The sequence below is a fragment of the Myotis yumanensis genome, unplaced genomic scaffold (genome assembly GCF_028538775.1).
Source record: "Myotis yumanensis isolate MYYU_CA2020_CCGP unplaced genomic scaffold, mMyoYum1.0.hap1 SCAF_8, whole genome shotgun sequence".
Taxonomy (NCBI): domain Eukaryota; kingdom Metazoa; phylum Chordata; class Mammalia; order Chiroptera; family Vespertilionidae; genus Myotis; species Myotis yumanensis.
The window spans coordinates 17,978,648-18,005,483 of record NW_027223759.1 but is presented as its reverse complement, the minus strand read 5'-3'; the positions used below and the strand labels follow the sequence as shown (position 1 = coordinate 18,005,483).

General features: G+C 35.4%; 1 protein-coding gene across 1 annotated transcript in view; it reads right to left on the bottom strand.

Moving 5' to 3' along the window:
* SPAG16 (sperm associated antigen 16) overlaps nucleotides 1-26,836 on the bottom strand; it is a 612,125-nt gene that overhangs the window by 527,451 nt on the left and 57,838 nt on the right. Inside the window, exon 10 of the mRNA XM_070423299.1 lies at nucleotides 10,611-10,738. Coding sequence (XP_070279400.1) covers nucleotides 10,611-10,738 — 128 coding nt within the window. The remainder of the gene's footprint in view (nucleotides 1-10,610; nucleotides 10,739-26,836) is intronic.

Sequence of the window (26,836 nt, the reverse complement as noted above, 5' to 3'; positions counted from 1 at the left end):
GAATGTAAGTCAACATCTGAATGTGTAAACATCTGAATACCTAACAGGACTGCTTTGTGTGAAAGAGACAAATTGTTAAAAATAACTTGAGCTTCCAGGTTTAAGCTATGAATAAAAGAAACAGTGCTGTAAAGGGAATAATGTGGATTATTTCCTTGTGGATCTGTGAAGCTCTCCCTGAGGTCATGACACTTAGTATTAACCTTGAGCAATGGGTAGGAATTGGAAAAAAAGTTGAGCCTTTATATTAGTCTTTATACTCACACATACCTATTCCCAATACAGCATTTAACATATTTTATATTTTAATAATCAAAAGTAATTTTTCAAGACTTTCATAATTAAAGTTAAATTTCTATTATCATCACTGAGAAATTATTTTAATCATTTGTACACCATAAGTGTCTATAGACGCAAGCGGCAGAACTTTTTTAATTAAATTCAAAATACCGTGGCAGTTAACTGGTTAAAACAGAATTATTTGAATAGAAATTTAACATCACTAAATGATAAAGCAAATATTTTAATCTTTGGTTTCAATAAAATGAACTTATGTATTAGAAATATATTCAATTATTAGGAATATAAGTAACATTACATATTAATTATAGCTAGAGAGGCATAAACCATTGTATTAAACAGTTTCTACATGACATATATGTTTCTCAATTATCCCACACATAGCTCTGCAAAATTTATGCACCAGAAATCAAAGTTGAGTGTCAACGGGTATAGCAATACTTACAGGTGCTACTTGTAGGCACAAAGCTTTAAAGATATATTCCTAGGCACTAGAGGCCCTGTCTCAGGTCACTACTTTGATGAGAGAAGGACTAGCAAGAGAACAGAAGACCAGGTCAAAGGAAGGGGATGGAGATAGCAAATAGGCAGAAATGAAAGACTAGCATCAGCTTAACACATACTATGCTGCAGCATCATGCCATGTACTATTATGTAGATCATTTCATTCAATTCTTACAACTATCCTGAAAAGTATTTTATTTTGCTTGATCTGTTCAGGGCATAGCCCAATGTCCAAGTGCATTGGATAAGTGTTGTCAAATAAATGGCCAACAGCCTGATACCTGTAGTAATTTTCTTTTTACTACACAATGATATATAAACAGAACCTTCAAAACAAACAACAGAGCAAACACCCAGAGACACTAGTTGGAACAGGTGGCAATGTACTCCAACTCAGGGAACAGGGAGTGGTTGGGACTGACTGTCTATCAGGCAGAGACAGAAACCTGCATAGTAAGGTTGACACGTATTTAGCATCCATTCCTTTTCCCTCTGGAAACAAAAAACAAGTTTTTGTTGTTGTTGTTCATTTTTGTTTTTGTTTTTAAAGGAGCTACCCCTCTCTACGACCAACCATGTCAAGTGATACCATCTCACCTCCAGGATAAGTCTCATGATTTTATGTCAAGACAGCAGTCACTGTCCAAGGTCACAGTTTACAACTCTGAGAAGACACAATGCAGTCAGTCAATGAAACACTGGGAGGCATTTGCCTAAACTTGCAGGACAGAGAACTTTTCTCTTCTTTTGAGGGCTATGGAAGGAGAACCCCTCTACATCCCTGGATGGCTCTGTGAAAGAATATGAAATCTAAAACTGTCTCTATCACTTTGCTACCAGGAAAGGAGAGATTGGAGCCTTAGGACAATGCTTATACAAATGACATAACATAAAAACAGTGAAATCAAGTGCTGGGTAAATATTATTAAACAGTGAATCAAGCTGGATCTGAAGATACTCCCAGTTATGATCTTTTCAGTTAATTGATCCAGTAATTCCCTTTCACTTTTTAACCAATTTGTGTTGTCATACTCAAAATAAAATATCCCAACTTACACTGGTAGCAGATGTGATCTCAGCATGGGCCCAGGTGATGAATAGTCTCTATAATGACCATCAGGAAAGTTGCAAAATGAGCCCAAGTGCAGAGAGAGCTGATATAACAGCAGGAGGTAAGATGGGGGAGAGTTTTCAATCACCAATAGTTTGAGTGACCTTGCAGGGAGAACAATGGGGCCATATGTGAAAAAGGCAAAGGAGGAATTTAGATAAGAAGTAATGTATAGTCACTTTAATATCATGTCCAGAGGGTCAACAAGAGCAAGTCTATGTCTCAATGATAGGTAGACACAGGTCAGGGTGAAAGAAAATGCGATTTGCTCAAAGGCTCTTAAACACAAGTATATCTTGAACATCTCCATAGGGGCATTTAGCCAGAATCCAATATTCACCTATATCTTGGAGTTTTTATATACTCCCTGTTTTCTACCTTATTGTCTTACATTTTTACAGAATATACAACTTTATCATCCAATAACAACTTACCTTTTTTTTTCTTTTTGTCTTTCCAATTGCGTTAATTTGGGCTGATTGCTTTAAATTATTTCTTTTTTCCCAATTTCAACTGGTCCACTTCATCTTTTCTTTTTAATCTCCCTATTTCCACCTGGTCTTCTTTTTCTTTTCTAGCAAATATTTTTGTTTATAAGGTACCCAGAGGTATCACCTCTGTCCTTATTTTCACACTAAATTCCATTCTTATTTTGAACCTTCTTGTTTAAATTTTCTATTTTCTGGATTCTTCTTTTAAGTATTTGATATTCTCATTTCTTAAATGTGTTTCAACTTCATTTGTTAAAAGTTTTCCTTGATCAGAATTTAAAGATGTTTTATGTTTCTATTACCAGTTTATTTTTTAAAACTCTTACACTTCTAGTTTTTACTAATTCACCTGTATTTTAAAATGTCCCTTTATTCCTTGTCACAAAAGTATTCTTATTTTATGATTTATTTTAAGAGTAGCACCAAGCTACTAGAAAATCTCCTCCAAACAAGGGAAGTGGGAGCCCTTGCCTCTGAGCTGTCCCTGCACCATTCCTATGGCTTCCAGATATGGGTTCTCAGCCTTTTCATGAGGCTCCTACAAAAAGAGAAAAGCAGTCTCATCTCAGCATGTTTATGTGTCATTATGGCTGAATTAGATCTGAAGGAGAGGAAGGGCAAGGAGCAATGGTTGCTTCATTGTCAAACATTCTTCCAAAATGGTGCCTTTCAGAACATTTTACAGTAATGTCAACATGACATTTTTTATATGTCAAATGAAAAAAACTAAAAGGAAGGATTATAACAATTAGATGGTGATGCACAGAGAGAAGGCAGCCAAAGAACAAAACCCAAACCCTCTCCTTTTTGAAGGAATCAACACTGAAATGACTTCACCCGTTGCCTAACTCATGCGCTCTCAAGGTGCACAATATCCACAAGGACAGATGCTCCTGCATTAGGGACCCTCCCAGACCTTGCCCCGTCTCATCATCGAGATGTCCATCTTTTTCCTTTATCATTTCCCTCAATAAATTGGAATAAGTTTTAGCAAAGTGGTCTAATCATGTTCTTGACCTTGATCAAATCAATGCACTTACTCCTCAATGGTCATCTAATAGGAAAAATGAAGATAAGATGTTTACTATATTTTACCAACCTCTGACCCATATCCATGACATTCATCTATCAGAGTTCCTGAATGCCTAATTTTCTTTCTCATATTTTCTTTACCAATTGAATAGTCCTAAATTCATGGATCCATTCCAGAATAGGCAATATATTGGAAATTTAAATTTGTTATTGAAATTGGTAGTCTCCGTAAAAGCATTCTTTAGATTTGTCAGGTATATCTTCACTCCTCAAATGGACAATAATCTGAAATATAGTTGCTAAGAAAATTGGGTTGGGCAAGTAAGACATAAGTAGATCTAGGAGATACTATGCAAAAGCCCAGGTTCTCAGTAACAAAAGTCAGAGTTAAAAGTTACTCCGCTGTAAGAATTAAAAAACAAATCAAGGAGGCCAAATGCATGAGAGAAAGCAAAAGTCAGGAATCCAGTGACAGTCTAAGGAATGCTTTTTAAAAAATCGTATACGTAGGAATTGAAAAGAGAAAGTACCTGTGGAATGGGAAACTGACTGTTAAGGATACAGACAAGTGAGAGCCAGAAACCTTGGAAGTCAAGGCAAATACTGGTTGCCAAGAGAGAACTGGGTCTTGGGTGCAAGCCAGATGTAACTTTAGCTATTCTGAAAGTTGGGTTTATAGTTACCCTATTTTCACAGAGTATGCTACTTATGGTTATAACTGTGAGCAGGAAAATTAAATAACAGACTATACTCAAAGAAATCAATGGACAAATTAAAGAACAGGGTGGCTTCAGGTACTTACAAGTGAACAATATATTTTTAAAAGATGGCTATAGAACTATAACTGCACACAATATTTTCACTCAATTTATGCACTCATTCCATCAGCATATACTAGGCACCTCCTATATGTCAGGGGTTATTCATAATAAAACATGATATATGCCCTCAAGATCCTGTTGAAGGGTTGAAAGACATTGACACATAAATAAATGTTTTATGTGTCCCTATCTAATGTATATCGTGGTATTTATTATATCTAGTACCAAGAGAACAGAAAGGAGGTTTGGTGTATCTTGAAGGCTTAATATATAATTAAAGATTTTAAAGCAAAAATAAGATCAATCATTCTAGAAAGATTACTATAATGGTAGTCGAGAGGATAAATTTGATTTGGAGAAACTGGAGGCAGAGAGAGAGACCAGTAGGGAGTTGTTGGGGAAGCCTAAATGACAGATGATGGACTTTGACAGAAATGAATGGCTATACAAATCAAATTGAATGTAGAATACAGAGTTAAGTGATTGGCTAAATGTGATAGTAAGTGATAAGAAGGATTTAGGATCCACAGATCATCTTAAGTCACTATATGCATGATAATTACACTAACAAAATGGGAAAAAGAAGAAGGGGAGGGTGGAATGTGGAAGGGATGATGGAAAGAGGTAATTAATTGGTTTTGAGATGTGCTAAGTTTGAGATGCTCACAAGACATGCAGGTTAAAATGCCCTATTTTATGAGATACTCAGAGTTAATGATTATCACTTTGTGATAATGTCAGTAGTTTTAAATTAAAGTTCAGAGCATAAATATTGTTATGTATGTCAGGTTCATAAGTCTAATAAAAATTTTTATTACTTACTCTTAGATTATAAAACAGTATTGATATAAAAATGTAATAATATAAAATTAACATAACAATGTCATCCTAGTCATGGCCATATAAAAAAATGCCAAAATTGGTTTAAGATCTAAACCTATTGGTACAACCACTGATGTTCACAACCCATTAACCAGATAATTGTGAACAGCAGGAAAAAAACGTAAATTATGTGATACCATTCCATGTGCATCAACTTTACCATGTGCTAAAGACAAGGTCTTGGCAAGTTTAGGTGAGGCACCCCACCAGGTAATGGCAGAAATTGCTAGAACCACGGATTACTAGTACTTCACAAGTCTTTCTACCTCTAAGTATGGAAAGTGAATTACAAGTACATGTGTGAGTATACTGTTGTCTGAAATACTAAACAAATTTTTAAAGAGAAAAGTGGTACCTGTCTTAAACCATCCTCACTAACATTCTGTATTATAAAGATGACCCTGTGCCTTTAACTTTCATCTCTCCTTCTATTACACAGCAGGTAACAGGACAAACCAGTAAGTAGCTAAGCAACAAGGTAGAGTGAGAGATGGCTTCTATGCTTAGTGGAATATTATTACTGCATTGTCATTCCAGGGAAATTTGACTTGCCTTATCATAATAATATACTCCAGAAAAGTTTTATGCAAAAACAGAATGACTTGTGTGTGTGTGTTTTCAAAAATTGAAACTATGTCCTTAGAAGTACAGTTTCATTTTTACCAGCCTTACTTAATAGGTGGGATTATTATGCATTGTTGGCAATACAAGTAACTGCTATATATAATTTTAATATGTTCAATGATGCCTTCTTGTAGGTCATTGTGGTTATTACTATGGATCTAGATAATTAAAATAGAATGAAAAAACATTATAACCCAGAAGGGCAACTATAGGTCTCTCTCTGAGTCTATGAAATACGGGAATTGAAAATGTTTTGTGCATCATCTGTGACCAATGAAAAGACCTTTCCATAATTTTAGCTGTAAGTTGACCAAAAAAAAAAACAAAAAAAACAAATCAGAACACCTAGAAGATGACAGCTGTTTAAAAATCCAAAAAGTCTAAACAAACTTAATTCAAAGCTGAAGACAGATACATGCAAGGGCACTAAAGACAATCTGAAATATATTAAAGATTTACTCTCCTAAGTAAATGATCTACTTAGTCATGGAATACAAAAAAAGATAAAAAGGTCATTAAAACACTGTGTATGTTTATGCTTACTGTAAATTCATGTACCTCTTCCTTTTTAAAAGTTAATGACATAAATATTATCAATAATTAATGAAAGCTAACTGAATACGTTAGTACTTTGATAGAAAACTACCAAACCAGCAGATAGTAAATTACAAAATAAAAGTAATATCTTTATATTATAGAAAAGGTTTTAAATTATTCTGTCCACTACTGATAAGTAATGATTATTAATATTTTTATCTGCATGTAATTATTATCTGTGGAAGACCACCTATTGTCTTCACTAGCTGATAAGCCTAGACAGAGACCCCCCCCTCCCCGCCAAGGCTGGGTACCTTTGAAGCCCTAGCAAAGGTAGGAGCTGGGCGCCACCTCTGTTTGTCCAGACAGTGGTAGCTGAAGCAACTTCCCCATCTATTATTATGTAAATCCTTGCTGATGGGCTAGTCTGCCTGTTGCCAGAGGTCACCTGCCTAAGGGCTATGCTATGGGTGTATCCTAGATCAATAAAAGCTTGGTGAGGCCTGAGCACCAGTGGAAGTCCTTCCTCCTGAGTTGGACTTACCCGCCTGGTCCCCCAATATTTCCAAATTATCTCGTGTCTTTTCTCTTTCATTTGTGTGCGGCTCCGCTTCCAGGTCCTGAACCCTGAACCAGGCAGGATGTGGAGGGAAACATTTACCAACAATTTTCCTCCTAAAGATAATTTTCTCAAAGCTTCAAGAAACTAAGTTCTTTACCTTCGATAATTCAAAACTTAAACATACACTTTGCTCATAGCTGCATATTTGTTTGGGGGACATAAACACCATAAAAATTACAATATAATTAAGCTTATTATAAATATGCATTGTAGCCCTAGCCGGTTTGGCTCAGTGGATAGAGTGTTGGCCTGTGGACTGAGGGTCCTGTGTTTGATTCCGGTCAAGGTCACATGCAGGGTTGCAGGCTTGATCCCCAGTCGGGGGTATGCAGGAGGTAGCCAATCAATGATTCTCTCTCATCATGAATGTTTCTATCTCTCTCGCTCTCTCCCTTCCTTGCTAAAATCAATAAAAATATATTATAAATAAGTAAATAAATATGTATTATTAAATACAAATTAAATTTTATAAATTATATAAAAAGAATTAAATATCTAATTTTAAAACTCACGTTTTAAAATATAACTATTGGTTTATTGAAAACACAGAATTTACAACCCAAACAGTAAGTTTTTACATTCACCTATGGTAAAAACTTACATTTCAATAATGTCCATTATTTTGGCATTAAAAGCTACTTAGCCACTTTTTAAAAAATCCTGGTATCTGTTTCTGTGGAAGTACATGGAATAATACTAGCACAAACCTAACTACTTTCTGGGCAGCAAACACAGATACTGGGCAAGGGAGGACAGAAGAGCATGTGGCCAACACAGAGAGGTAGGCAGCAGCAAAAAATTGAATTCTATTTTAAACAAGGGAAAGACATTATTGTACTTAAAGCAGGAAATCTTACAATCTGATTTCTATTATCAAAGCATCCATTTAGTTATTGTGAAGTTAGTGAATTACTGTGGGGCATGGGAGGGGGAATTAGTAGACTTTTGTAATTGTATGAGAGATGACCATAGTAATACAAAGATAAGTGAAAAAAAATAAAGTGAATATATTCTAGAGCAAGAGCCTGTCAGACCTACTGGTAGATTTAATGGGAATTGTGGAGTGAAAGAATAAGAAATCATAATGACACCTAGGCTTTTAATTCTAATAAAGGCATGTAAGTTCACATTTTCTTTTTGCCAAAATGAGGAAGATTAGAAGAGCTGGTTTTGGGAGAAGAAAAGAAGTGTTATTTCTGACATAACAATTTAGAGAAGCCTAGTGGATGTTCAAGCTCAGAGAAATGTCAATGGTAGTGTTACCACCACGGGAATGAGCATCATATGGAACCTATTTAAAGCCTGAGAACGGAAGAGGCTACTTGAGAAACTGTAGAATGTGAGCTAAAGCTGTGAGCTGAGCTCAGGGCAATGTATCAACCAGAGGCATTGCAGAAGAGGAGTGAGCACCCCTCTGAAGACCCGGCAGGGCAGTCTGGGAGTCAGCAGGAAGACAGGACCCTCCAAATAATGGGTCAGTTAGGAAAACAGAAGTGGCTGACTGCAGTTTTTGTGCTGACTGCAGCTGAAAGGCGAAGAAAATGAGATCTGACAGGTAAGTGACCACGGTGGCAGGCACAAAAGTGGCAAATGACTGACAAGACTAGTTTCAGAGCAGAGTAAAAGGGTTTTGTTACTGCCTAACTCATAATACCAGAGCCTTCTCTCCTAATGGGCTAACTAGTGAAGATGTGGCAGATAAATTATTGCATGGGTTGCAGTAGTAGTTATCAGAGCAACTGTATTTCCAAAGGCTAACAATGAATTAATCTAAAATCCAGATTTTGTCGCTGACCAAGAGTTACATGTTTCCTTCTTTCTCTTCTCCACATTGTCATTTAATACAAGCTTTTTCCTTCACTTAATTGTTGGATTGGCCAAACTTTTTCATTCTGTCAGTAAAATACACTAGCTGTGCTCACTGCACCACAACTGCTCAGAGCTCTCAGAGGACAGCCAACTAGACCACACAGGCTCCTCCCTCTAGCCAAGGTCCAGGACTACAAGGAGTCAAAGGAGCTTGTTCCTAAGTCTCCTATAAGCCAGATGTGCTTGATATTGCATTGTAATTTAAGACTAGTCAAGGTGATGAAATATGATTGCAACAAGGAAAATTGCTGTTAGTGAAAATTAAAGTAATGCCATGGAAAGGTAGGAAGATCATCTGCTGAGTGACTAAAGTTTCTGCTTCGGATTAAAGAAGCCACAAAATTGAAATTTTAGGTCATGCTACTGGTATAGTTTGTGCAAGAAATATGATGTGGAATTCCCATCAACATTTACTTAAAGAAAAGTCCATGGCCTTATATCAAAAGACTGGCACGGGAATGCAAATATACTGATAAGTCGAAATAGAATACAAAGGTGTGAAGGCATCCATCTTTATGGCTCTCTTTACTAACAGAACTTTTCAATTCATTAACTTACTGGTGTTGACTGTGGCAGATAAGGTCATATCTGCCATGCTCTGAAGTAAGGTACCATAGACAATATTCTTGCTATATGGAAAAATCAAACAGTGTTTAGAGAGTAGATTACACATAGCCATCAAGAGCAGAGGAAACTTTGTAAATGAAAAACAAAAATACCACAGGTAAATGTATGTAAGGTATTACAGTATGTTTACATCCTATTCTGAGACACTTGTCCTCAATTAAGCATAACAGAAGCAATTAATAATGTTTGCCATACATTTTTGTACAAATACAAATCTTACATTTCTTGAAGATTGATGACATAAATTTGGGATTATATGAACAAATTCAAGAAAGTAATATTACTTACCTAAACCATAATCAAAATCATATATCCAAGATAATCTACAAAAGCTGACCACTGATATTTTAATGTGCCACAGAACTATATGATAGAATGTGTATTTATAGATTCTCCACAGAAACATTTTTCTCAAAACGCTAAATAATCATAAGATATTTTTCAAAATTTAAAATGTTTTGTATGAATATAAATATGCAGATTCATAAAATTTTTTAAATGATTTTTTATTGACTTCAGAGTGGAAGGAAGAGGGAGAGAGAGATAGAAACATCAATGATGAGAGAAAATTATTGATCAGCTGTCTCCTGCACATCCCCTACTGGGGATCGATCCCTCAACCTGGGCATGTGCCCTTGACCTGAATCTAAACCAGGATGCTTAAGTCCACAGTCCAACGCTCTAGCCACTGAGCCAACCCAGCTAGGGCATAAAATAACATCATTTTAAATAAATACCAAGTATTGTCTTTAAATGACTGTGACTATGGCTCACAAAACTAAGGTCTTTAAAACAAATAAAACAAATGATTTGTTAATGATAAAATATATATATAGGCAAAATTTTAAGTAAAATTAACAAATGAATTACATAGTTGCTGAGATCCTACCTTCATAGTAAATCCTACAAACCTCTCTAGAAACAACTTGTGCCTTAATTTAAGCCATAACTGCAATCTCTACAATAAATGCTCACAGTAGAGCACTTAAGTTGGTTCACCACCAAATGCCTAACCCAGTTAGTCTTAAGGCTTTTGCAACAGCTAAAAGCAGATTCTTTCACTATTATGATACTCATTCTGGAAACAGGCTTAGAGCCAATTGCTTCAACCAAAAACGGCTACAAGAGCACCACAATTTCAACATGACAATAAAGTCTCAAAGGCGTTAATAAAACGTCAAGAATCCTACCAGCTCACTGGAAGATCATGCAGTCTAAATATGGTACTCAGCTGGTAGTCGAATTTTGCAGGAGAATCATTTCCTGTAGGCAAACACAGGTCTGGACTTGGTTGCATATCTGTGGGAAATTCTGAATCCTAGAGAAAAAATAAAGCAAGAGTTAGGTGTAAAATAACCATATCACTGTACACATTAATATTGTCTTATTTAATATTAAATTACAACATAACATTACCAATATATTCCCTCAGGATTTACCTTAAGTCCTTCATTTCCTCTTTTAGCTTTGAGAAACTATGCAAAACAGATACATTTTTAAAGACACATATCTATTTGCATAAGTCTAAACTGAATGCTATGTCATAAAAATTGTTTTAAAACATTCCTGTATTGAATTCCAAGAAGCACAATATAGTGTTGTCTTATAGTATTCAATCATCCTTTTTCAGTAAGTTTCCATTCCCAATAGAATGTTAGAAAAATCTGTGATTATTCTTATATTCCATTTGTACTCTATAAGTGGTAAACTAAAAACACTTTCATTGAGTAACAAAATAATACCATTTTCTAATTGACAAATCATGATTCTCTTCTCTTAAATCTGAGGACACAGGGTTAACTTAAAGGCACTTACTGAAGGTAAAAGGTTTCTGTCACAATTATTTCAAGTCTCACATTCATTAGAATCCACGTGTGCTATGTATTGGTCAACTCCCTCTCCATAAAGCAAACTCTAACTGGAGATCAAAGATAATCTCTCCTCAGTGTTAAGAAGGCGTACTATAAATAGGCACTTAATTAACACTTAATGAAGGATAAGTTAATTGCTCATCTCTACAGGAAAAGAAAATACTCAATTCTCTTACATTTAAGGCTTAAAATTGCCTTTAGAGAGAGAGGCATATCATTCCTTTGTGCACTCATTTATTTATTGAAAAAATATTTAAAAGTGGTACTTTATCGGACCATTACTCTAGGCATTGGGAATCCTCCAATGAACCAAGCAGATAAAATCACTTGCCCTCATAGAGATTGCATTAGATCCTTTAATATATGCTCAGAGCTAGAAAAGTTTATAAGTATTTTTCAGATTAACATATATAATAAATATTCATATAGAAATTTCATGCATTTCATGACACTACCAAGAAGAAAATTAAAAGCAACCTTGTACTTTCCATCCAGATGTAATTACTAATAACACTTTTGCTTAATAATTTATCTGCCTCTTTTGTCAATTTTTACAGAATTGAGATCATGCTCTATGATCCACCCTCCAGTTTTCATTTAGCATCATATCACTGCATTTTCACATTATTAACCTGTTTGCATACTAGCATGAGAACAGTATAGACAATAAAAATAATCAACTAAAATCACATCTTTAAGGTAAGAATTCTATGGAAAAATTGTTGCTAGTTCATATATAAAACTGTATTCATTTATGTTTCTTAAATTAACTAATTAGGTTAAACTATTTTTGTATTTCTTGTTTCTTTTTGTACTTCATTTTTCTGAATTGCATATATGTGCCTTTTGCCCATTTTTCTATTGTTGTGATCATACTTCACTTAATAATGTAGCTTGGGTTGGAAATGGAGGGAGGCTAAATAATGATGTTGGAAAATATAGAAAGGAGGCTCAGAATCCAGTCTTATACAATTTTTGACTCCATGGAAATATCTAGAACCATAAGCGTATTACCTACAGCAATTTCTACAAGCACTATTAAACCAATCATTATATAAAACTTATACAATAATACATTTAATAAAGTCTAATCAACTAGGTTTAATAAAACCTAATCAACTACAATCTATTTAGTGTCAGAAATAAAAATGTAGGAAAATATAATGATAACTGAACAACTATTTAAAAGATAATTTACAAGATCAGCAAAGGCTTACTAACAGTAATCCTATCTAAACACAGATGTACTTACAGAGGCAAAACATAAAACCTCTTATAAAATCACCCAGCCTATAAACTGAAACATTCCAGGAGACAGAGCCAAGAAATGGCAGGCAGGATCAGTGAGATCAATATGTTACAAATAAATAAGGGAATGCATAGTGAATAGAGGAAGAAAAATAAATGGTAAACAATTCTTTCAAACTACATAATCATTACCATTTCTTTGTATTGACAAGGTACAATTGGAGAACAAAGCTAAGCTCTCAGTAATATGCTGTGATAGGTCAGTGTTTTGTAACTCTGACCAATTAAGTAATAATTTGTGAGGGTGAGGCACTGATATAGAAAAAGAGAGCAAATGTTAAGAGTGGTCACCAATGGATGTAGAAAATTATCTGACCAAAGGGAAGAGAATTAATTACTTTTTATATTATACCTTCCCTTATCTCTTAATAGTTTACCAAATGTATGCATTATTTTACTTAAGTTTTCAAATAAAGTAATGTATGTAAGGAAATTAGCCCTGAACATATTAAATGCTGTCAATTTGCACCTAGTGTTTTTAAACCATGGCTTAACTAGATATGATACAGGTAAAAGCCTAGATTTAAATGACAATCTCTGTTAGGTGTCACAGAGACTATTGGGACCTCTTCTACATTTCCTAATCTTTCTTGCAGTTAAATTGAGTTAAAGGGATTAGGTTCTAAAAGCAGGATCTGAATAGAAATGATGTAAGCCACTTACTAACCTTAAACATCCCAACACTGTTCACCATTGCTCTTCCTCCACCATAGTGACTGTAAAGAACTGTGTCCTGACGGCACAGCTAGAGTGGCTGCCCATATCCCTGAGTCACTACATAGAAGAGAGCCGCACAGAGGAGTCACACCTCCACCAAGTGAAGAAGGAACTTTTGCTGCAAAAGCACTTGGGATTTGGGGGCTTTATTCTTGCAGCAGCTAATACTGGTTTTACTGGCCTATACAGTTGTAAAATAATGATTAATCATTGGTCATTTACATTAATTTTTAAAAGTATAAGGCTAACAGATGAATTTTTTAGATACTGAATTAGATAACTACATTAAAACAAATTTTAATGTGGTTTTTCTCTTCTTGTCTTAAATTCTCCTGTGAAGAGGAAATGAACAGAAATAGAGGAGTTTTGTTCTGGCTCCTATGCCCTCATTATTTCACTCATCGCTCCAGTGGTCCATTGCCTGCTGATGAACTTCATGCATCACTACCAGGGAATGACTGGCAGCTGACATTATCAGCAAGACTTGATTGAGCTAACTGATATTCACAGTCTAAGTATGAAAATGTGAGTGAGTCCGGAAAGTCTTCCTTCCTTCCTTATGTATTTGTTCAGTTTCTTGACCTTTACATTTATTTGCATTACTGTGACCTTTGTTGCCTTGAGAAGAATTACACTTGAAAAATGCTGTTTCCACATGCATTTAAGAATTTTTTGATATAATACACCTAGAGTATCTAATTACTCTTTAAAGTTTCTACTCTTATATGAGTATATCAAGCAAAGTAGTTTTAATGCATTCTAGAGTTATCACTGAGTCATTCTTTGACCCATATCAAAGTAGGCTAAAGCATACAAACAAAATAAAATGTACACTCAATAAACTATCACTTGGAAATCCTCTAGTTCATTATATATTTAGAGTGTATTTCTAGACTAACCTGCTTACTTGTTCCATTAACCAATAGAGCAGACATAAAAAATGTGCTTGACTTAAAAACATAGGGAATGAAGAGTAAGTGTATAACTTCCCTTAGAAGATTGTTAACATATGTCTGTCTCCTGTGTGATCGCATGTTGCTGGCTTCCTTAGAGGTGTAAGTCTACATTTTTTTAAAATATATTTTTATTGATTTCAGAGAGGAAGAGAGAAGGAGAGAGAGAGAGAGACATCAATTATGAGAATGAATTGATCGGCTGCCTCCTGCATGCCCCACACTGGGGATCAAGCCCGCAACTCTGGCATGTGCCCTGACCGGGAACCATGACCCCCTGATTCATAGATCAACACTCAACCACTGAGCCACACCAGCCAGGCTAAGTCCACATTTTTTATGACTAAAGACTCCAGAAGTCTCAATATGAATTATTCAATAAAAGTTGTGAAAATTGGTTTAACTGTTTGAGAAGAAAAGGTAGACTACTGCATCTTATCCTACTCCCAAATTAATTACAGATGAGTTAGAGTTCTATTTAAAAAAAAAGAATATCAGAAAAGAGCTAAAAAGCAAATATAAGTAAATATTTATATGACCTTGAAATATGGAAGCCATTTCTAAGCATAATATTAGGTAAATATTTTTTAAACTGACAAAATGAAATAAAAGAAAAAATACCCAGAAAATGTTGATGTTAAAGTAATAATATATTTACATATAAAGATATTTTTAAAATAAATCACAAAAAATTAACTCTTTAGAAGAAAAGACACTGAGATTATGGATCTATAAGTAACTCATAAAGTAGTCAGTAAATACATAAAAATATAATATTACTAATAATTAATGAATACAAATTAAAATAACAAAATACATATTATTCTTTTGAAAATTGGTAACTATATTTTTAAATGACAAAATTGTTGAGAGGCACTGATATAGGTACTCTCACACACTGCAACTGGTAATACAAATTGATCTGAAATTTGATAAATAATTTGGGTATATGTACCAAACATTAAAAAATGACTAAATACCTTCTATCAATAAGTCTATTTCTAAAAATGTGTTCTAAGAAAATATTCAGACCAATTTGCTTGGATGCATGTATATCTATGGACCGTTATTTATTACTAGAGGCCTGGTGCACAAAATTTGTGCATGGGGGAGAGGAATCCCTCAGCCCAGCCTGCACCCTTTCGCAATCCGGGACCCCTCAGGGGATGTCTGACTGCTGGTTTAGGCCCAATCCCGCAGGGATCCCTGTGGGATCGGGCCTAAAATGTCAGTCAGACATCCCTCTCACAATCTGGCACTGCTGGCTCCTAACCGCTCACCTGCCTGCCTCATCGCCCCTAACCACTCTGCCTGCCTGCGTGATCACCCCTAACCACTTGCCTGCCTGCCTCATTGCCCCTAACTGCTCGCCTGCCTGTTTGCCCCTAACCGCCTCTACCTCAGCCCCTGCCATGGCAGCTTCATCTGGAAGGACGTCAGGAAGGTTGTTCAGCTGTCAGGTCTAATTAGCATATTATGTTTTTATTATTATAGATAGTAAAGTACTTCAAACACCTAAATTCCAATAAAAATGATTAACTGAATTATAGAACACCATGCATCCAGGTAATGAGATGCTATTTAGCTATGACTTATATTCACAAAGAAGTACAGATACAGTAAAGTATCCATATAATATAGAGAATGCATGTACAGTTTATCATCTATATCTATATCTATCTATATCTATATCTATATCTATATCTATATCTATCTATCCATCTATATATCTATATGAAACCAGAAGAAAGTGTCAGAATACTAATAGTAACTCTGTATGCATTTTATTTTATTTTGTATTCATTTCTGCAGTTTCAAGCACAGCTGGGTTGCGTAGCCTTCAATTTCCCTGGAAGTCATCCTCTAGTGGCTCCCATAATGCCCAGGAGACTAAATGCTAATAAAATCCAAGCAAGGTTCAAGGAGGTCATGGGGTCACTCATACAGTATCCAGTTATTGCTTATGCATAGCTATTAACAAATAGCTGCTTATTTTCCCAATGGTTTTAAAGCAGGTCAGTTCACTATTGGAAGAAAATGGTTATCTTTTTAAATTCTATTTGACACAAAAATGTAAGCAATTAATTGAAACATAACAAAAGTCAATGAATTGGACATTTGCCAGTGAAAAACAATCTAGGTTTATAAAGTAAGGCAATTCTCCACTAGCAGCTTATTTGAAAATGAATGCTTTCTAAGTCTTTATTAAGTATCCTCACTTAGCAGCACATAAACTAAAATTGATAGGTATAGAAATTTCAATGATATTTGGATTATATCTCTCACACAATGATTTTTCACTTAAAATAAACAACAATGTGAACTCTATGAAGTAGAGACCAAGAATAAGTCTTACAAAGGTTAAATTTGCCTGAAGATATATCTGGCCAGCTAGAAATTGCTGAATTGATGACTTGTCTAGTTGCACTCCCTGCTTAATATATTCTCTAGTTGGCGGGCTTCCAAAATTAAGAATAAGCATGCATTTTTGTAATTGAAATCGCAACACTTAGCTCAGCTATCTTATCCTGAGTTTAATACTGTTAAATTAATCAGCATAATTTAATAAAAATTAAGTCATCCAATTTTAAGTATAGATAAAGTTGATTATGAAATAATGCAAATATCTAAAAAGTATCAATTATATATTATATCAATTACATCAATTACATCACTGTACATGGTGTAAAATAATGCTATACAATAAATCATAACTTTTGTTCACACTATTACAATCACATAAAAGTGTTGCAACCTCAAAAATATTCAGGGAGAGGGTGAATGAAATGAAGAGACAGGTAGCAGAAAGTATATGAAGGGTCAGAAAATTGCACCATAATGATGAAACCAGAGACCATTCCTGTCAGTGTCAGCTACTGAAGCAGCACCACACAATGCTTAATTCAAGAGTCAATAATGGAGCAGCTTTTGTAGCTAGGCGCCTTGTTTTCAGCATATTTACTAAATCAGCAATTCCTACTTTTATCTATTTGAGTTATGGCATTACTCAGGAAATGTCAAGGATTTTCTGATTAGTTTTGTGCTTAGAAAGTACGAATAATTATTGGTGTTTTGTTGGGGGGGGGGGTTTGGTTAATCCTTACCCAAGGATATTTTGCCCTTGACTTTTAGAGAGAGTGGAAGGGAGGGGAAGAGAGAGAAAGAGAAACATTAATGTGAGAGAGACACATCAATTGGTTATGTCCTACACGGCCCCTGACAGAGGCCGGGGATTGAGCCTGCAACCAAGGTACATGCCCTTCACTGGGAACAAACCCATGAGCCTTCAGTCTGTGGGCCAACACTCTAACCACTGAGCTAAGTGGGCCAGGGCCAAAGTATGGATAATTATTGCTATCTCTCCTCACTGGTTTTATCTGCTTCCATTCCTCAATGACAATACAAAACTGTGTTGTAGCAAGGATAACATTTGCATCAGTGTCTAAGGCGATATACCTAATTCTTCTGCCCTGGCATCTGTTTGCTTTGTGTGTCCAAAGAGAAATGCAAGCCTATGCCTAAAGTGATCCCATCTTAGCTACCTGAAGTTTCACTGTCGATGGTCATTTATGAGCATGATCTGCTCGTGGCTTGGTGACTTAAAATGTCATGAGGCTCCACAGCAAAATAACTAACTTCTTCTGTGGGTGACTCAAGTTACATGCTATTAATATCATCTTCTGTAATATTCCTCTTCTTTTTGTTAATACATGCTTCAATGATCCTTCTTACCTTTGAGTTTTAAAGAAGGATGCAATTGTGACTATGTAGAGCAGGGTCAGACATTCAAAAGTGAGGTATCAGGAAGATAATTGGAATGAGTTAATTAGGTGGGCACTGACAGATATAAATTTTATATAGTTAATATATAGATAAAATGCATACTTCATAGATACATAGAAATAAGCTTATCTCCTTTTTTTTAGTAAACATATAACTTTTGTGCTCCTTCTTGATCCCATAGTCTTCCTTTAGGTAAAGACATGAACATGATAGATAATGAACTTTTCTATAAGAAAAATAAAAGCAGAAATATGAAGGTTAATTCCAATGCACGTGCCTAGTACTGTGAAGACAACTCGGGTGGTGATGACTGCAGAGGCTGAGGAATCCATCTGCATCTTGCTTAAATTGCAGTTGACACTAAATTCCAATCAATGGAAAGAATATAGGGTGAATGTAAAAGGTAGTTCTTTTTTATATTTTTTATTTATTTCAGAGAAGAAGGGAGAAAGACAGAAACATCAATGATGAGAGAGAATCATTGGCTATCTCCTGTATACCCCACACTGCCCACAACCTGGGCATGTGCTCTGACCAGGAATCAAACCATGACTTCCTGGTTCATGGTGCTCAACAACTGAGCAACACTGGCCAGGCAAGATAGCACTTTTTTTTTAAAGGAGCCAAATATTGGGACTTTTCATTGAGTCATTCAACAAATATCTATTGATAATATTAATTTCCCATGTACTATACCAACTGCCTGATACACCAGCAAGCAAACAAAAACAGACATTCTGGCCCACAAGTAGCTTATAGATCACAGACCCAGAGGAGGGAGGAAACATGGCATGCTCCAACAAAAAGGAGTTCAGTGTCGTTCAAAAAAAGAAAGGAGAAGAATGCATTTTAGGTGAATTATAATGGATTATAAATGTTGATAAACTTATAGAATAATTATTTAATCTTGAGAAATGTCAACAGTAGGAGGGTCAAACAAAACACAGTTCTAGATTATCAACTTTCTATCCCTACCCTTGATTTATAACTTGCTAAAGATTTTTAGTTGGGATTATTTGAAACTATTGGTTTAATTGAAGTTTCCTAAGAGAATTAAGAAAAATAAATGGATAGTAACAATTAATCTCAGCTTCCTCCCCCCCCATTCACAAAGTGGAAATAAATATAAATTTACAGAATAATCGCATGATTTATATTAATTCATTCATAATAACGTAGTAATATGCAAGTGGTATGCTAGATGCCTGGGAATACAGGGATATGGAAGATATTCCCTGTCTAACAGAGAATATTTTTCTTTCACCCAAATAAGTTTCACTTTTTGAAATAATGATCTTGATTAATGGCACTACTTTTTACTTGCAAGCCTGAAATTTGGCATCATAGTATTTGTTGAACCATATTTTTTTAAATTCATTGTTCCCTATGTATATTCTTGTTCCTATCTTAGTATAGGTTTCTATCATTTCCCACAAAAGGTTGCTATAGACTTCAACATGTCTCCTTGCTTAAGGAATCTCCCACATTACTAAAAGACATATCTAATCATGTGTCATTCTTCTATGTAACACCATTAAATGACTCCCTACTGTCAACAGGGTAAAGTTTAAACTCCTATGATACAAGACCAGCCATGGGAATGACCCCAGGCTCTCTCTTTAACTTCATCTCCCACTGCTTCCTAAATATAAAGCCATGTCACATTACATCTTTTGTTGAGCCACCATTATTAATGAAAACTGTATATATTACAGAATATCAGAATTGTCAATACATAGTCCTCCCCTTCCACTATTAGATAGTAGAAGACAAATATAGCATATTATTCACTTTTGTCTCTCTAGCATAGCATCTTATACATAATAGACACTCTATAAATGCCTAGTTAGTAAACAAATGGGCTTCTCAAATGTCGCTGTGTTGTCCATATGTTATTCATGGAACAGAGTCAATATATTCATCTGAGGCAGAAATGGTATAAAAGTAACTATAATTTATACTGTTGTGCATAGACTTACCTAGGAATTTCATTTCCCTAATTCAGTCATGAGGAGGTAAATCCTACATGCGACTGGCAGGAAGCACTACTCAATTTTGCACTATGGAATGATAATGAGTGTTAAAGATTTAGTGACTCTAAAAATGCATCTACTGATTTACAATGACTAATGGTAACATTATGCAAATATGTTTTCCTAAGCCATTATACATTTATATTTTAGTAAAGCCTTTCAGAGATTATGATTCAAATTTTATCTTTTAACTTCTAGTTATGTACATATATGCCAAATTTACTATGTGTTCATAACAAAACCAAAGATTATGCAACAATAATTTGAGATAACCTCTGTTTCAGTGATTTTAAACATTGGTCTTCTTGTCAAAATGAACTTAATCACTTGAAAAAGTTTGCTTAATTCCAGTTTTAGTGACCCTGCAACATTAGTGGGCACATACAAGGGAGTAAAGCACATTTATCGACAGCCAGATAATTTTCAGCAGAGTGAGACAACTGGGAAAGAGCAGGGTTCCAGATATGGAACTATCATGACACAATAATTAGGCTTGTTCTAGCAATATAGATCAATTAATCTCAAGCTCTAGAGAATCACAGTCTTGTGGATAGAAAATGGCATTTGAAAAAAAAGAGAAGCAAATAACATGCATTAATCTAAAAAAAAGAATGTGGACTTTGGGAAAATCAAAACCTGATAATGCAGGTATTTTTAGAGGCACACAGAGTTGTGAATGCAAGTGAAAACGAATAAACAGAGGGCATGAGAAGGTAAGGCTGGGAAGATGAGTGGCAGAAGACCACGAAGGAGCAGGAACACCAGAAAAAACAATTGAACTTTTAAAACAATAGAGGCACTGAAGTTTCTGGGCAAACATGTGATTTAAAATATACATTTCAACAAAAACATACTATCTTAAATTATTCAATGGTGGTACATCCTACACATACATAAGAATTTAAGCTTATAAATATTTCTCCTCAAAGCAGAAGAGACTTCAGTACTGATGAATGAGATTATGTGAAACAACCCTCCAGCTAAAACCACCTGGAAAATATGGTCAAATATATCTTTTTAAAATGTGTTTGAAAGTATCAAAGAAATTAACACTATAGTGGATAATAATGGAGCCATGGCCCAAGAGCAGGGGGCCACACAGGGAGGTAAGCCTGACTTGGAGCTCATTTTCTCCTGAAGCTTTGGCAGCTGTCAGACACAATTCTGAAAGGGGCGGCTACAAAACTGAAACAAGGAGGAGTGGAATTAGAGCTCAGTGCCCAGGCAAAGGGTGAGTTCTGGTACATACGCCGGGCTTGGACTGAGAATCTGGGAAATGTGAGTGAAATAGAAGTAGACTTGACTTTCCAAAGCTAAAGTTAGAGTCATCTAAATCATGAATGGGATAAAGTGATATGCAGTAGATAGGTGATGGTACTTATAGTACAGCTGCCTCCAGAATGTCAGCATAAACCCCCTTTGAAAGAAGATATTATCACTCTTAGGCCTCAAGTTAGACTTCTAATTTTTAAAAGAAACATTAGTACTCAAAATCAAAGATAAAACAAATAAAAACAAGCATATGAAATTCAAGATGTCACCAAAACCCAAGCAAAATGATGAACATTAGAAACTTACCCACAGGGAATGGAGATAATGGAAAAAATCAGTCACAGATGTTCATTTCTGAACTGGAAGACTGATCCAAAATAAACAACCTGACTGACATAGGGAGAGTATATCTATATATATATATATAGTCCCTGATATGGACTTATTATGAAACAATAATTAGGCTTGTTCTAGAATACAGACCAACTAATCTCAAGTTCTAGGGAATCATAGTCGTGTGTGTGTGTGTGTGTGTGTGTGTGAATGACATAAGGTAATAAAAGATAATACATAAGGTAATAAAAGGGGAAAATACCTACAAAATCATAAATTGGAGTCCTAAGTAGGAATAGAGAAAAAGTGGTGAAGGAACAATATTTGAAGAGACATTAATCACAAGTGGTACTAATAAATGTAGAAATATAAACTAAGATAACGTTCTAAGGAGAAAAGAAACCAGGGTCTAGGTTCTCTAAGGTACAGAATCACAAAGAACCTGGAAAGTTTTTCCTGAGGAATAATGCTTGTGCTCATGTCCAAAGGAAACAGGAAGTAAATACAGCCATAAAACCAATGCCCTACTGAAGCAAGTCCTGCTCCATAGGGGTGTCTCCTGCATAGCTGCTCTGCCACTTTAGTCGCAACTGGTCCTCATAGCCAATTAGCCTGGAGGTCAATTCCTTCCAGTGACACCAACAGCAATCAAGTCTCAACTACCAGCTACCATCCCAGGTGACTAGGGAGTTTGAGCCACTGGGAGCTATAGGACACCCACTACACAAGGCCACTTTACCAACTCAAGGGGACATAGCAGCTCTTCCCAATACTTAGAAACAAACACAGCGAATCAACCAAAATGCTGAGACAAAGAAACATATCACAAGTGAAAGAAATGCAAGAAAGCAAACTACTGGATATAGTGTTCAAAACCAGTTATAAGGTTACTCAAGAATCTCCTAGGAACCTCTGAAAAAAATGGATAAGGACCAGTCAGAATTTAAGCACACAGTTATTTAATAAAGAATAATATACAGGGATTCAACAGTAGAGGATTCTGAGAATCAAATTAATGATTTGAAATATGAGGAAGCAAAAAACACCCAACCAGAAGAGCAAAAAGAATTAAAAAATCTGAAGATAGCATAAGGAGCCTCTGGGACAACTTCAAACGTACCAACATTTACATTATGGGGGTGCCAGAAGAAGAGAGAGCGCCAGATAATGAAAACCTATTTGAAGAAATGACAGAAAACTTCCACTACCTTGTAAAAGAAATAGACTTACAAGTCCAGGAAGCACAAAGAGTCCGAAACAAGAGGAACCCAAAGAGGACCACACCAAGACACATCATAATTAATATTCCAAGGGATAAACACAAAGAGAGAATCTTAAAAGCAGCAAGAGAAAAGCAGTTGGTTTTCTACAAGGGAATGCCCACATGACTATCAGCTGATTTCTCAACAGAAACTATGCAGGCCAGAAGGGAGTGGGAAGAAATATTCAAAGTGATGAATAGCAAGTACCTACAACCAAGATTGTTCTACCCAGCAAAGCTATCATTTAGAATTGAAGGTCAGATAAAGAGCTTCACAGACAAGTAAAAGCTAAAAGAGTTCATCACCACCAAACCAGTATTATATGAAATGTTGAGGGTATACTTTAAGAAGAGGAAGAAGAAGAAGAAGAAGAAGAAGAAGAAGAAGAAGAAGAAGAACAACAACAACAACAACAACAACAACAAAATGGCAACAAATATATACCTAGCAACAATTGAATTTAAAAATCAAAATAAACAAATAATAAATCTAATGAACAGAATAAACTGGTGAATAAAATAGAATCAGAGGCATGGAAATGGAATAGACTGATGATTCTCAGAGAGAAGAGGGTGGGGTATTGGGAAGAGATTAAACAATGATCATATATGCATTACCCGTGGACACAGACAATAGGGTGGCAAAGGCCTAGGGTGAGGCAGGAACCGGATGGAGTGGGGTAATGGGGGTAAAAAAGAGGGATGTCTGTAATAATTTCAACAATAAAGATTAAAATATATATTTTAAGAATTAATTAAAAATATAGAAAGATTCTTATTAATAATAACACCTGACTAAATTATATGCAGACCTTTTATGTTTTTTCTCTAATAAAAGTTATTTAAAGGGGGTATTGTAATCTTGATTTTATAGGTGATAAAATTAAAAGTCAGAGAAATTAATTTGCGCAAGGTCCAAAAGTTAGTAAGAGACAAGGCATGGGTACTGTGACTCTAAACCATATACATCTTTCATCAAGATGTTTAAACTAAGAGAGTTTTCATTTTTGCATAGTATTAGGCTCTGTTTTAAGCATTAAAGCCTGCAAACTAAGAAATGTAAAAGGTTTAACCCAGGGCTGTCACTAATGATGGGTAATGCAAAGGTTCTCATAAAAGGAAAGGAACTGAATGGTATTTAAATTGGAATTAAATGGTATTAGGAAAGAAATCGAATTTCAGATAAAGATTTGCTAGTTGTGGGTAACATGAAAAAATACAATACACAATGCAATACAATCAGTATTTCTGAGCCACAGATAACTTATAAGCCATTTGACTGGATAAGACATTAAGTTGAATAGCATTATAAAAGTAAAATTACTCAATAGTACAATTATATTAAAATGAATTTTATCTGTAAATATTATATATCTACACTAATAAAAGAGAAATGTGTAAATTGGTCTCACTCCGCTACGCCCACCAGCCAATCAGGATGAGTATGCAAATTAACCCAACAAAGATGGTGGGTTAATTTGCATATACAGGCACAGAGCGAAGACTGAAGGCTCCGGCCCCAGCAAAGGCTGAAGAGGCTTGGCTTCTCCGCTGCAGCCGGAGCGGAGAAGCCAAGCCTTGCTGCGGCCGGACCAAAGGCCTGGGTCCGGGTGCTGGAGGAAAACCAGTGCTGGCAGCCAGGGGAAGGAAGGCCTATTGTGCAAATCTTCATGCAATGGGCCTCTAGTATATATATATAGGGTGTCCCAAAATTCGTGCAAGATTTGCAATTCATATATATATATATATATATATATATATATATATATATACATTACAGCATCAGAAATCTACAGCACTCCACATTTTTCTAAATGTCCAATATTTATATTGCTTGGCATATAGGTTAGAAATAAATGTGATTGCTTTTGGAAGAAAGTGAGGATCTTAGTGTCATCTCCCTCCCTACCCACTGACTGCTTCCACCAGCCACAGACATTCCTCATGCTCTCAATTTTGAGAAACCAGAGTCTAGACTAAAACCCAGAACTTATGAATCTATGTACTTTCAGCTACATCTGACTGTAATTTTGAGAATGACTAAGTTAGTTCTCAGACATCTAAGTTCATCAGCACATAGGAATTATAAGATATAAAGGATATAGGGAATAAAAGGCATACCTGCCTTTGATGAAAAAGGAGAGAGGGTAACTAAGTGAAAGGTGAGCTGGTTTAAAAAGACCAAGGTTAAATTACTTGTCCCAGATTACACAGATAGTGACAAGTACTAGCATTATAAAGAGAGCCTAGATACACATCTCAAAGACTGCCAGCTATGGCCCAAAATACACTGGATGACCTTCTTGTTTGGCAGAACACATTAAAATAGACAATTTGATGCAGTCAAGTGAGTTTAGATTTGTTTTCTGTCCTGAACAATTGGTGCAATGAGATGTAATTGAGCTCCATGTGAATGAAAAATGCCCAAATAACTAAATGAAATAATCGTTATTCTTCAATACATTTTATCCCATTGCTTTTCTATGTCAGCATTTGGTTATTCGTTTGATTTAACTACATAATAAGAGACAAGGCATTTTATTCTCCATTCAGTACTATTTCCCTCAAAATCACTATGTAGAAAATAAGATGCACTATTTCTTAGGCGAATTTTATATTCAGCAAAGGAAATTAAATTTTCACTGTATATTTTAATGATAGCCATTTGCCAGAGCAATCTTTCCTAAACAATCATTATAAAGCAGATAGGATGTTCAGTTTTAACATCTAGAGTTGAGATGCCATGAAATATATTCATATAATTTAATACAGCAATTATCTCTGGAGAGTACCAATACTGTCCTTGCTTCCATTGCTTTGGAGACACAAATCAATCAGGAATCATTTGAAATTCAGTCTTTAATTCCATTTATATTAGAAAAAATGGCTATTCATTCAAGAAACATGGTCTCAAAAGAAAGATCCCAATCAGTGTGGCCTTTTAAAGTAGGATGCATCCCTGACTGGTTTGGCTCAGTGGATAAAGCATCAGCCTACAGACTAAAGGGTCCCAGGTTTGATTCCAGTCAAGGACATGTACCTTAATTGCAAGCACATCCCCAGTGGGGGTTGTGCAGGAGGCAGCTGATCAATGTTTCTCATCAATATTTCTGGCTCTCTATCCCTCTCCCTTCCTCTCTGCAAAAAATCAATAAAATATATTTTAAAAATAAATAAAGTAGGATGCATATACGCCAGTTCTAACTTAACTTTCTTTTTTTAGTTAATTTTCTTGGGGTGACATTGTTAATAAGATCGTACAGGTTTCAAGTGTACATTTCTATGATACATGATCTGTATATTGCATTATGTGCTCACCACCCAAAGTCAAATCATCTTCCATCATACTTTTGTCTGCCTCTGTCAGTTTTTGTTTTTCTTGTCTATTCATTTGTTCCTTTAGTTTTATATCCCATGTATGAGTGAAATCATATGGTTAGAATTATAACTGGTATGCCTTTTCCTCAGGTAAAATTTGCAATGTACTGCTGCACATAAAAATTCCACTTAGACCCAGCTGGTGTGGCTCAGTGGTTGAGCATAGACCTGTGAACTAGGCCATCATGGTTCCATTTCCAGTCAGTGTACTTGCCCAGGTTGTGGGCTCCATCACCAGTGTGGGGCATGCAGGACGCAGCCATTTGATGATTCTCTCTTATCATTGATGTTTCTATCTCTCTCTTCCTCTCCCTTCCTCTCTGAAATCAATTAAAAATATATACATATATATATTTTTTAAATCCACTTAGAGGAGGCTATGCTATGGTAATGAAGCAAAGGCCTTCATTTTTGCAATGCAAATCCATTTCCCCTTATTCTGGTTTCAGTAGTTTAGTTATATTGTGCTTGGAGGGATTATTTCTGTATTAGTGTGCCGTCTTGGTT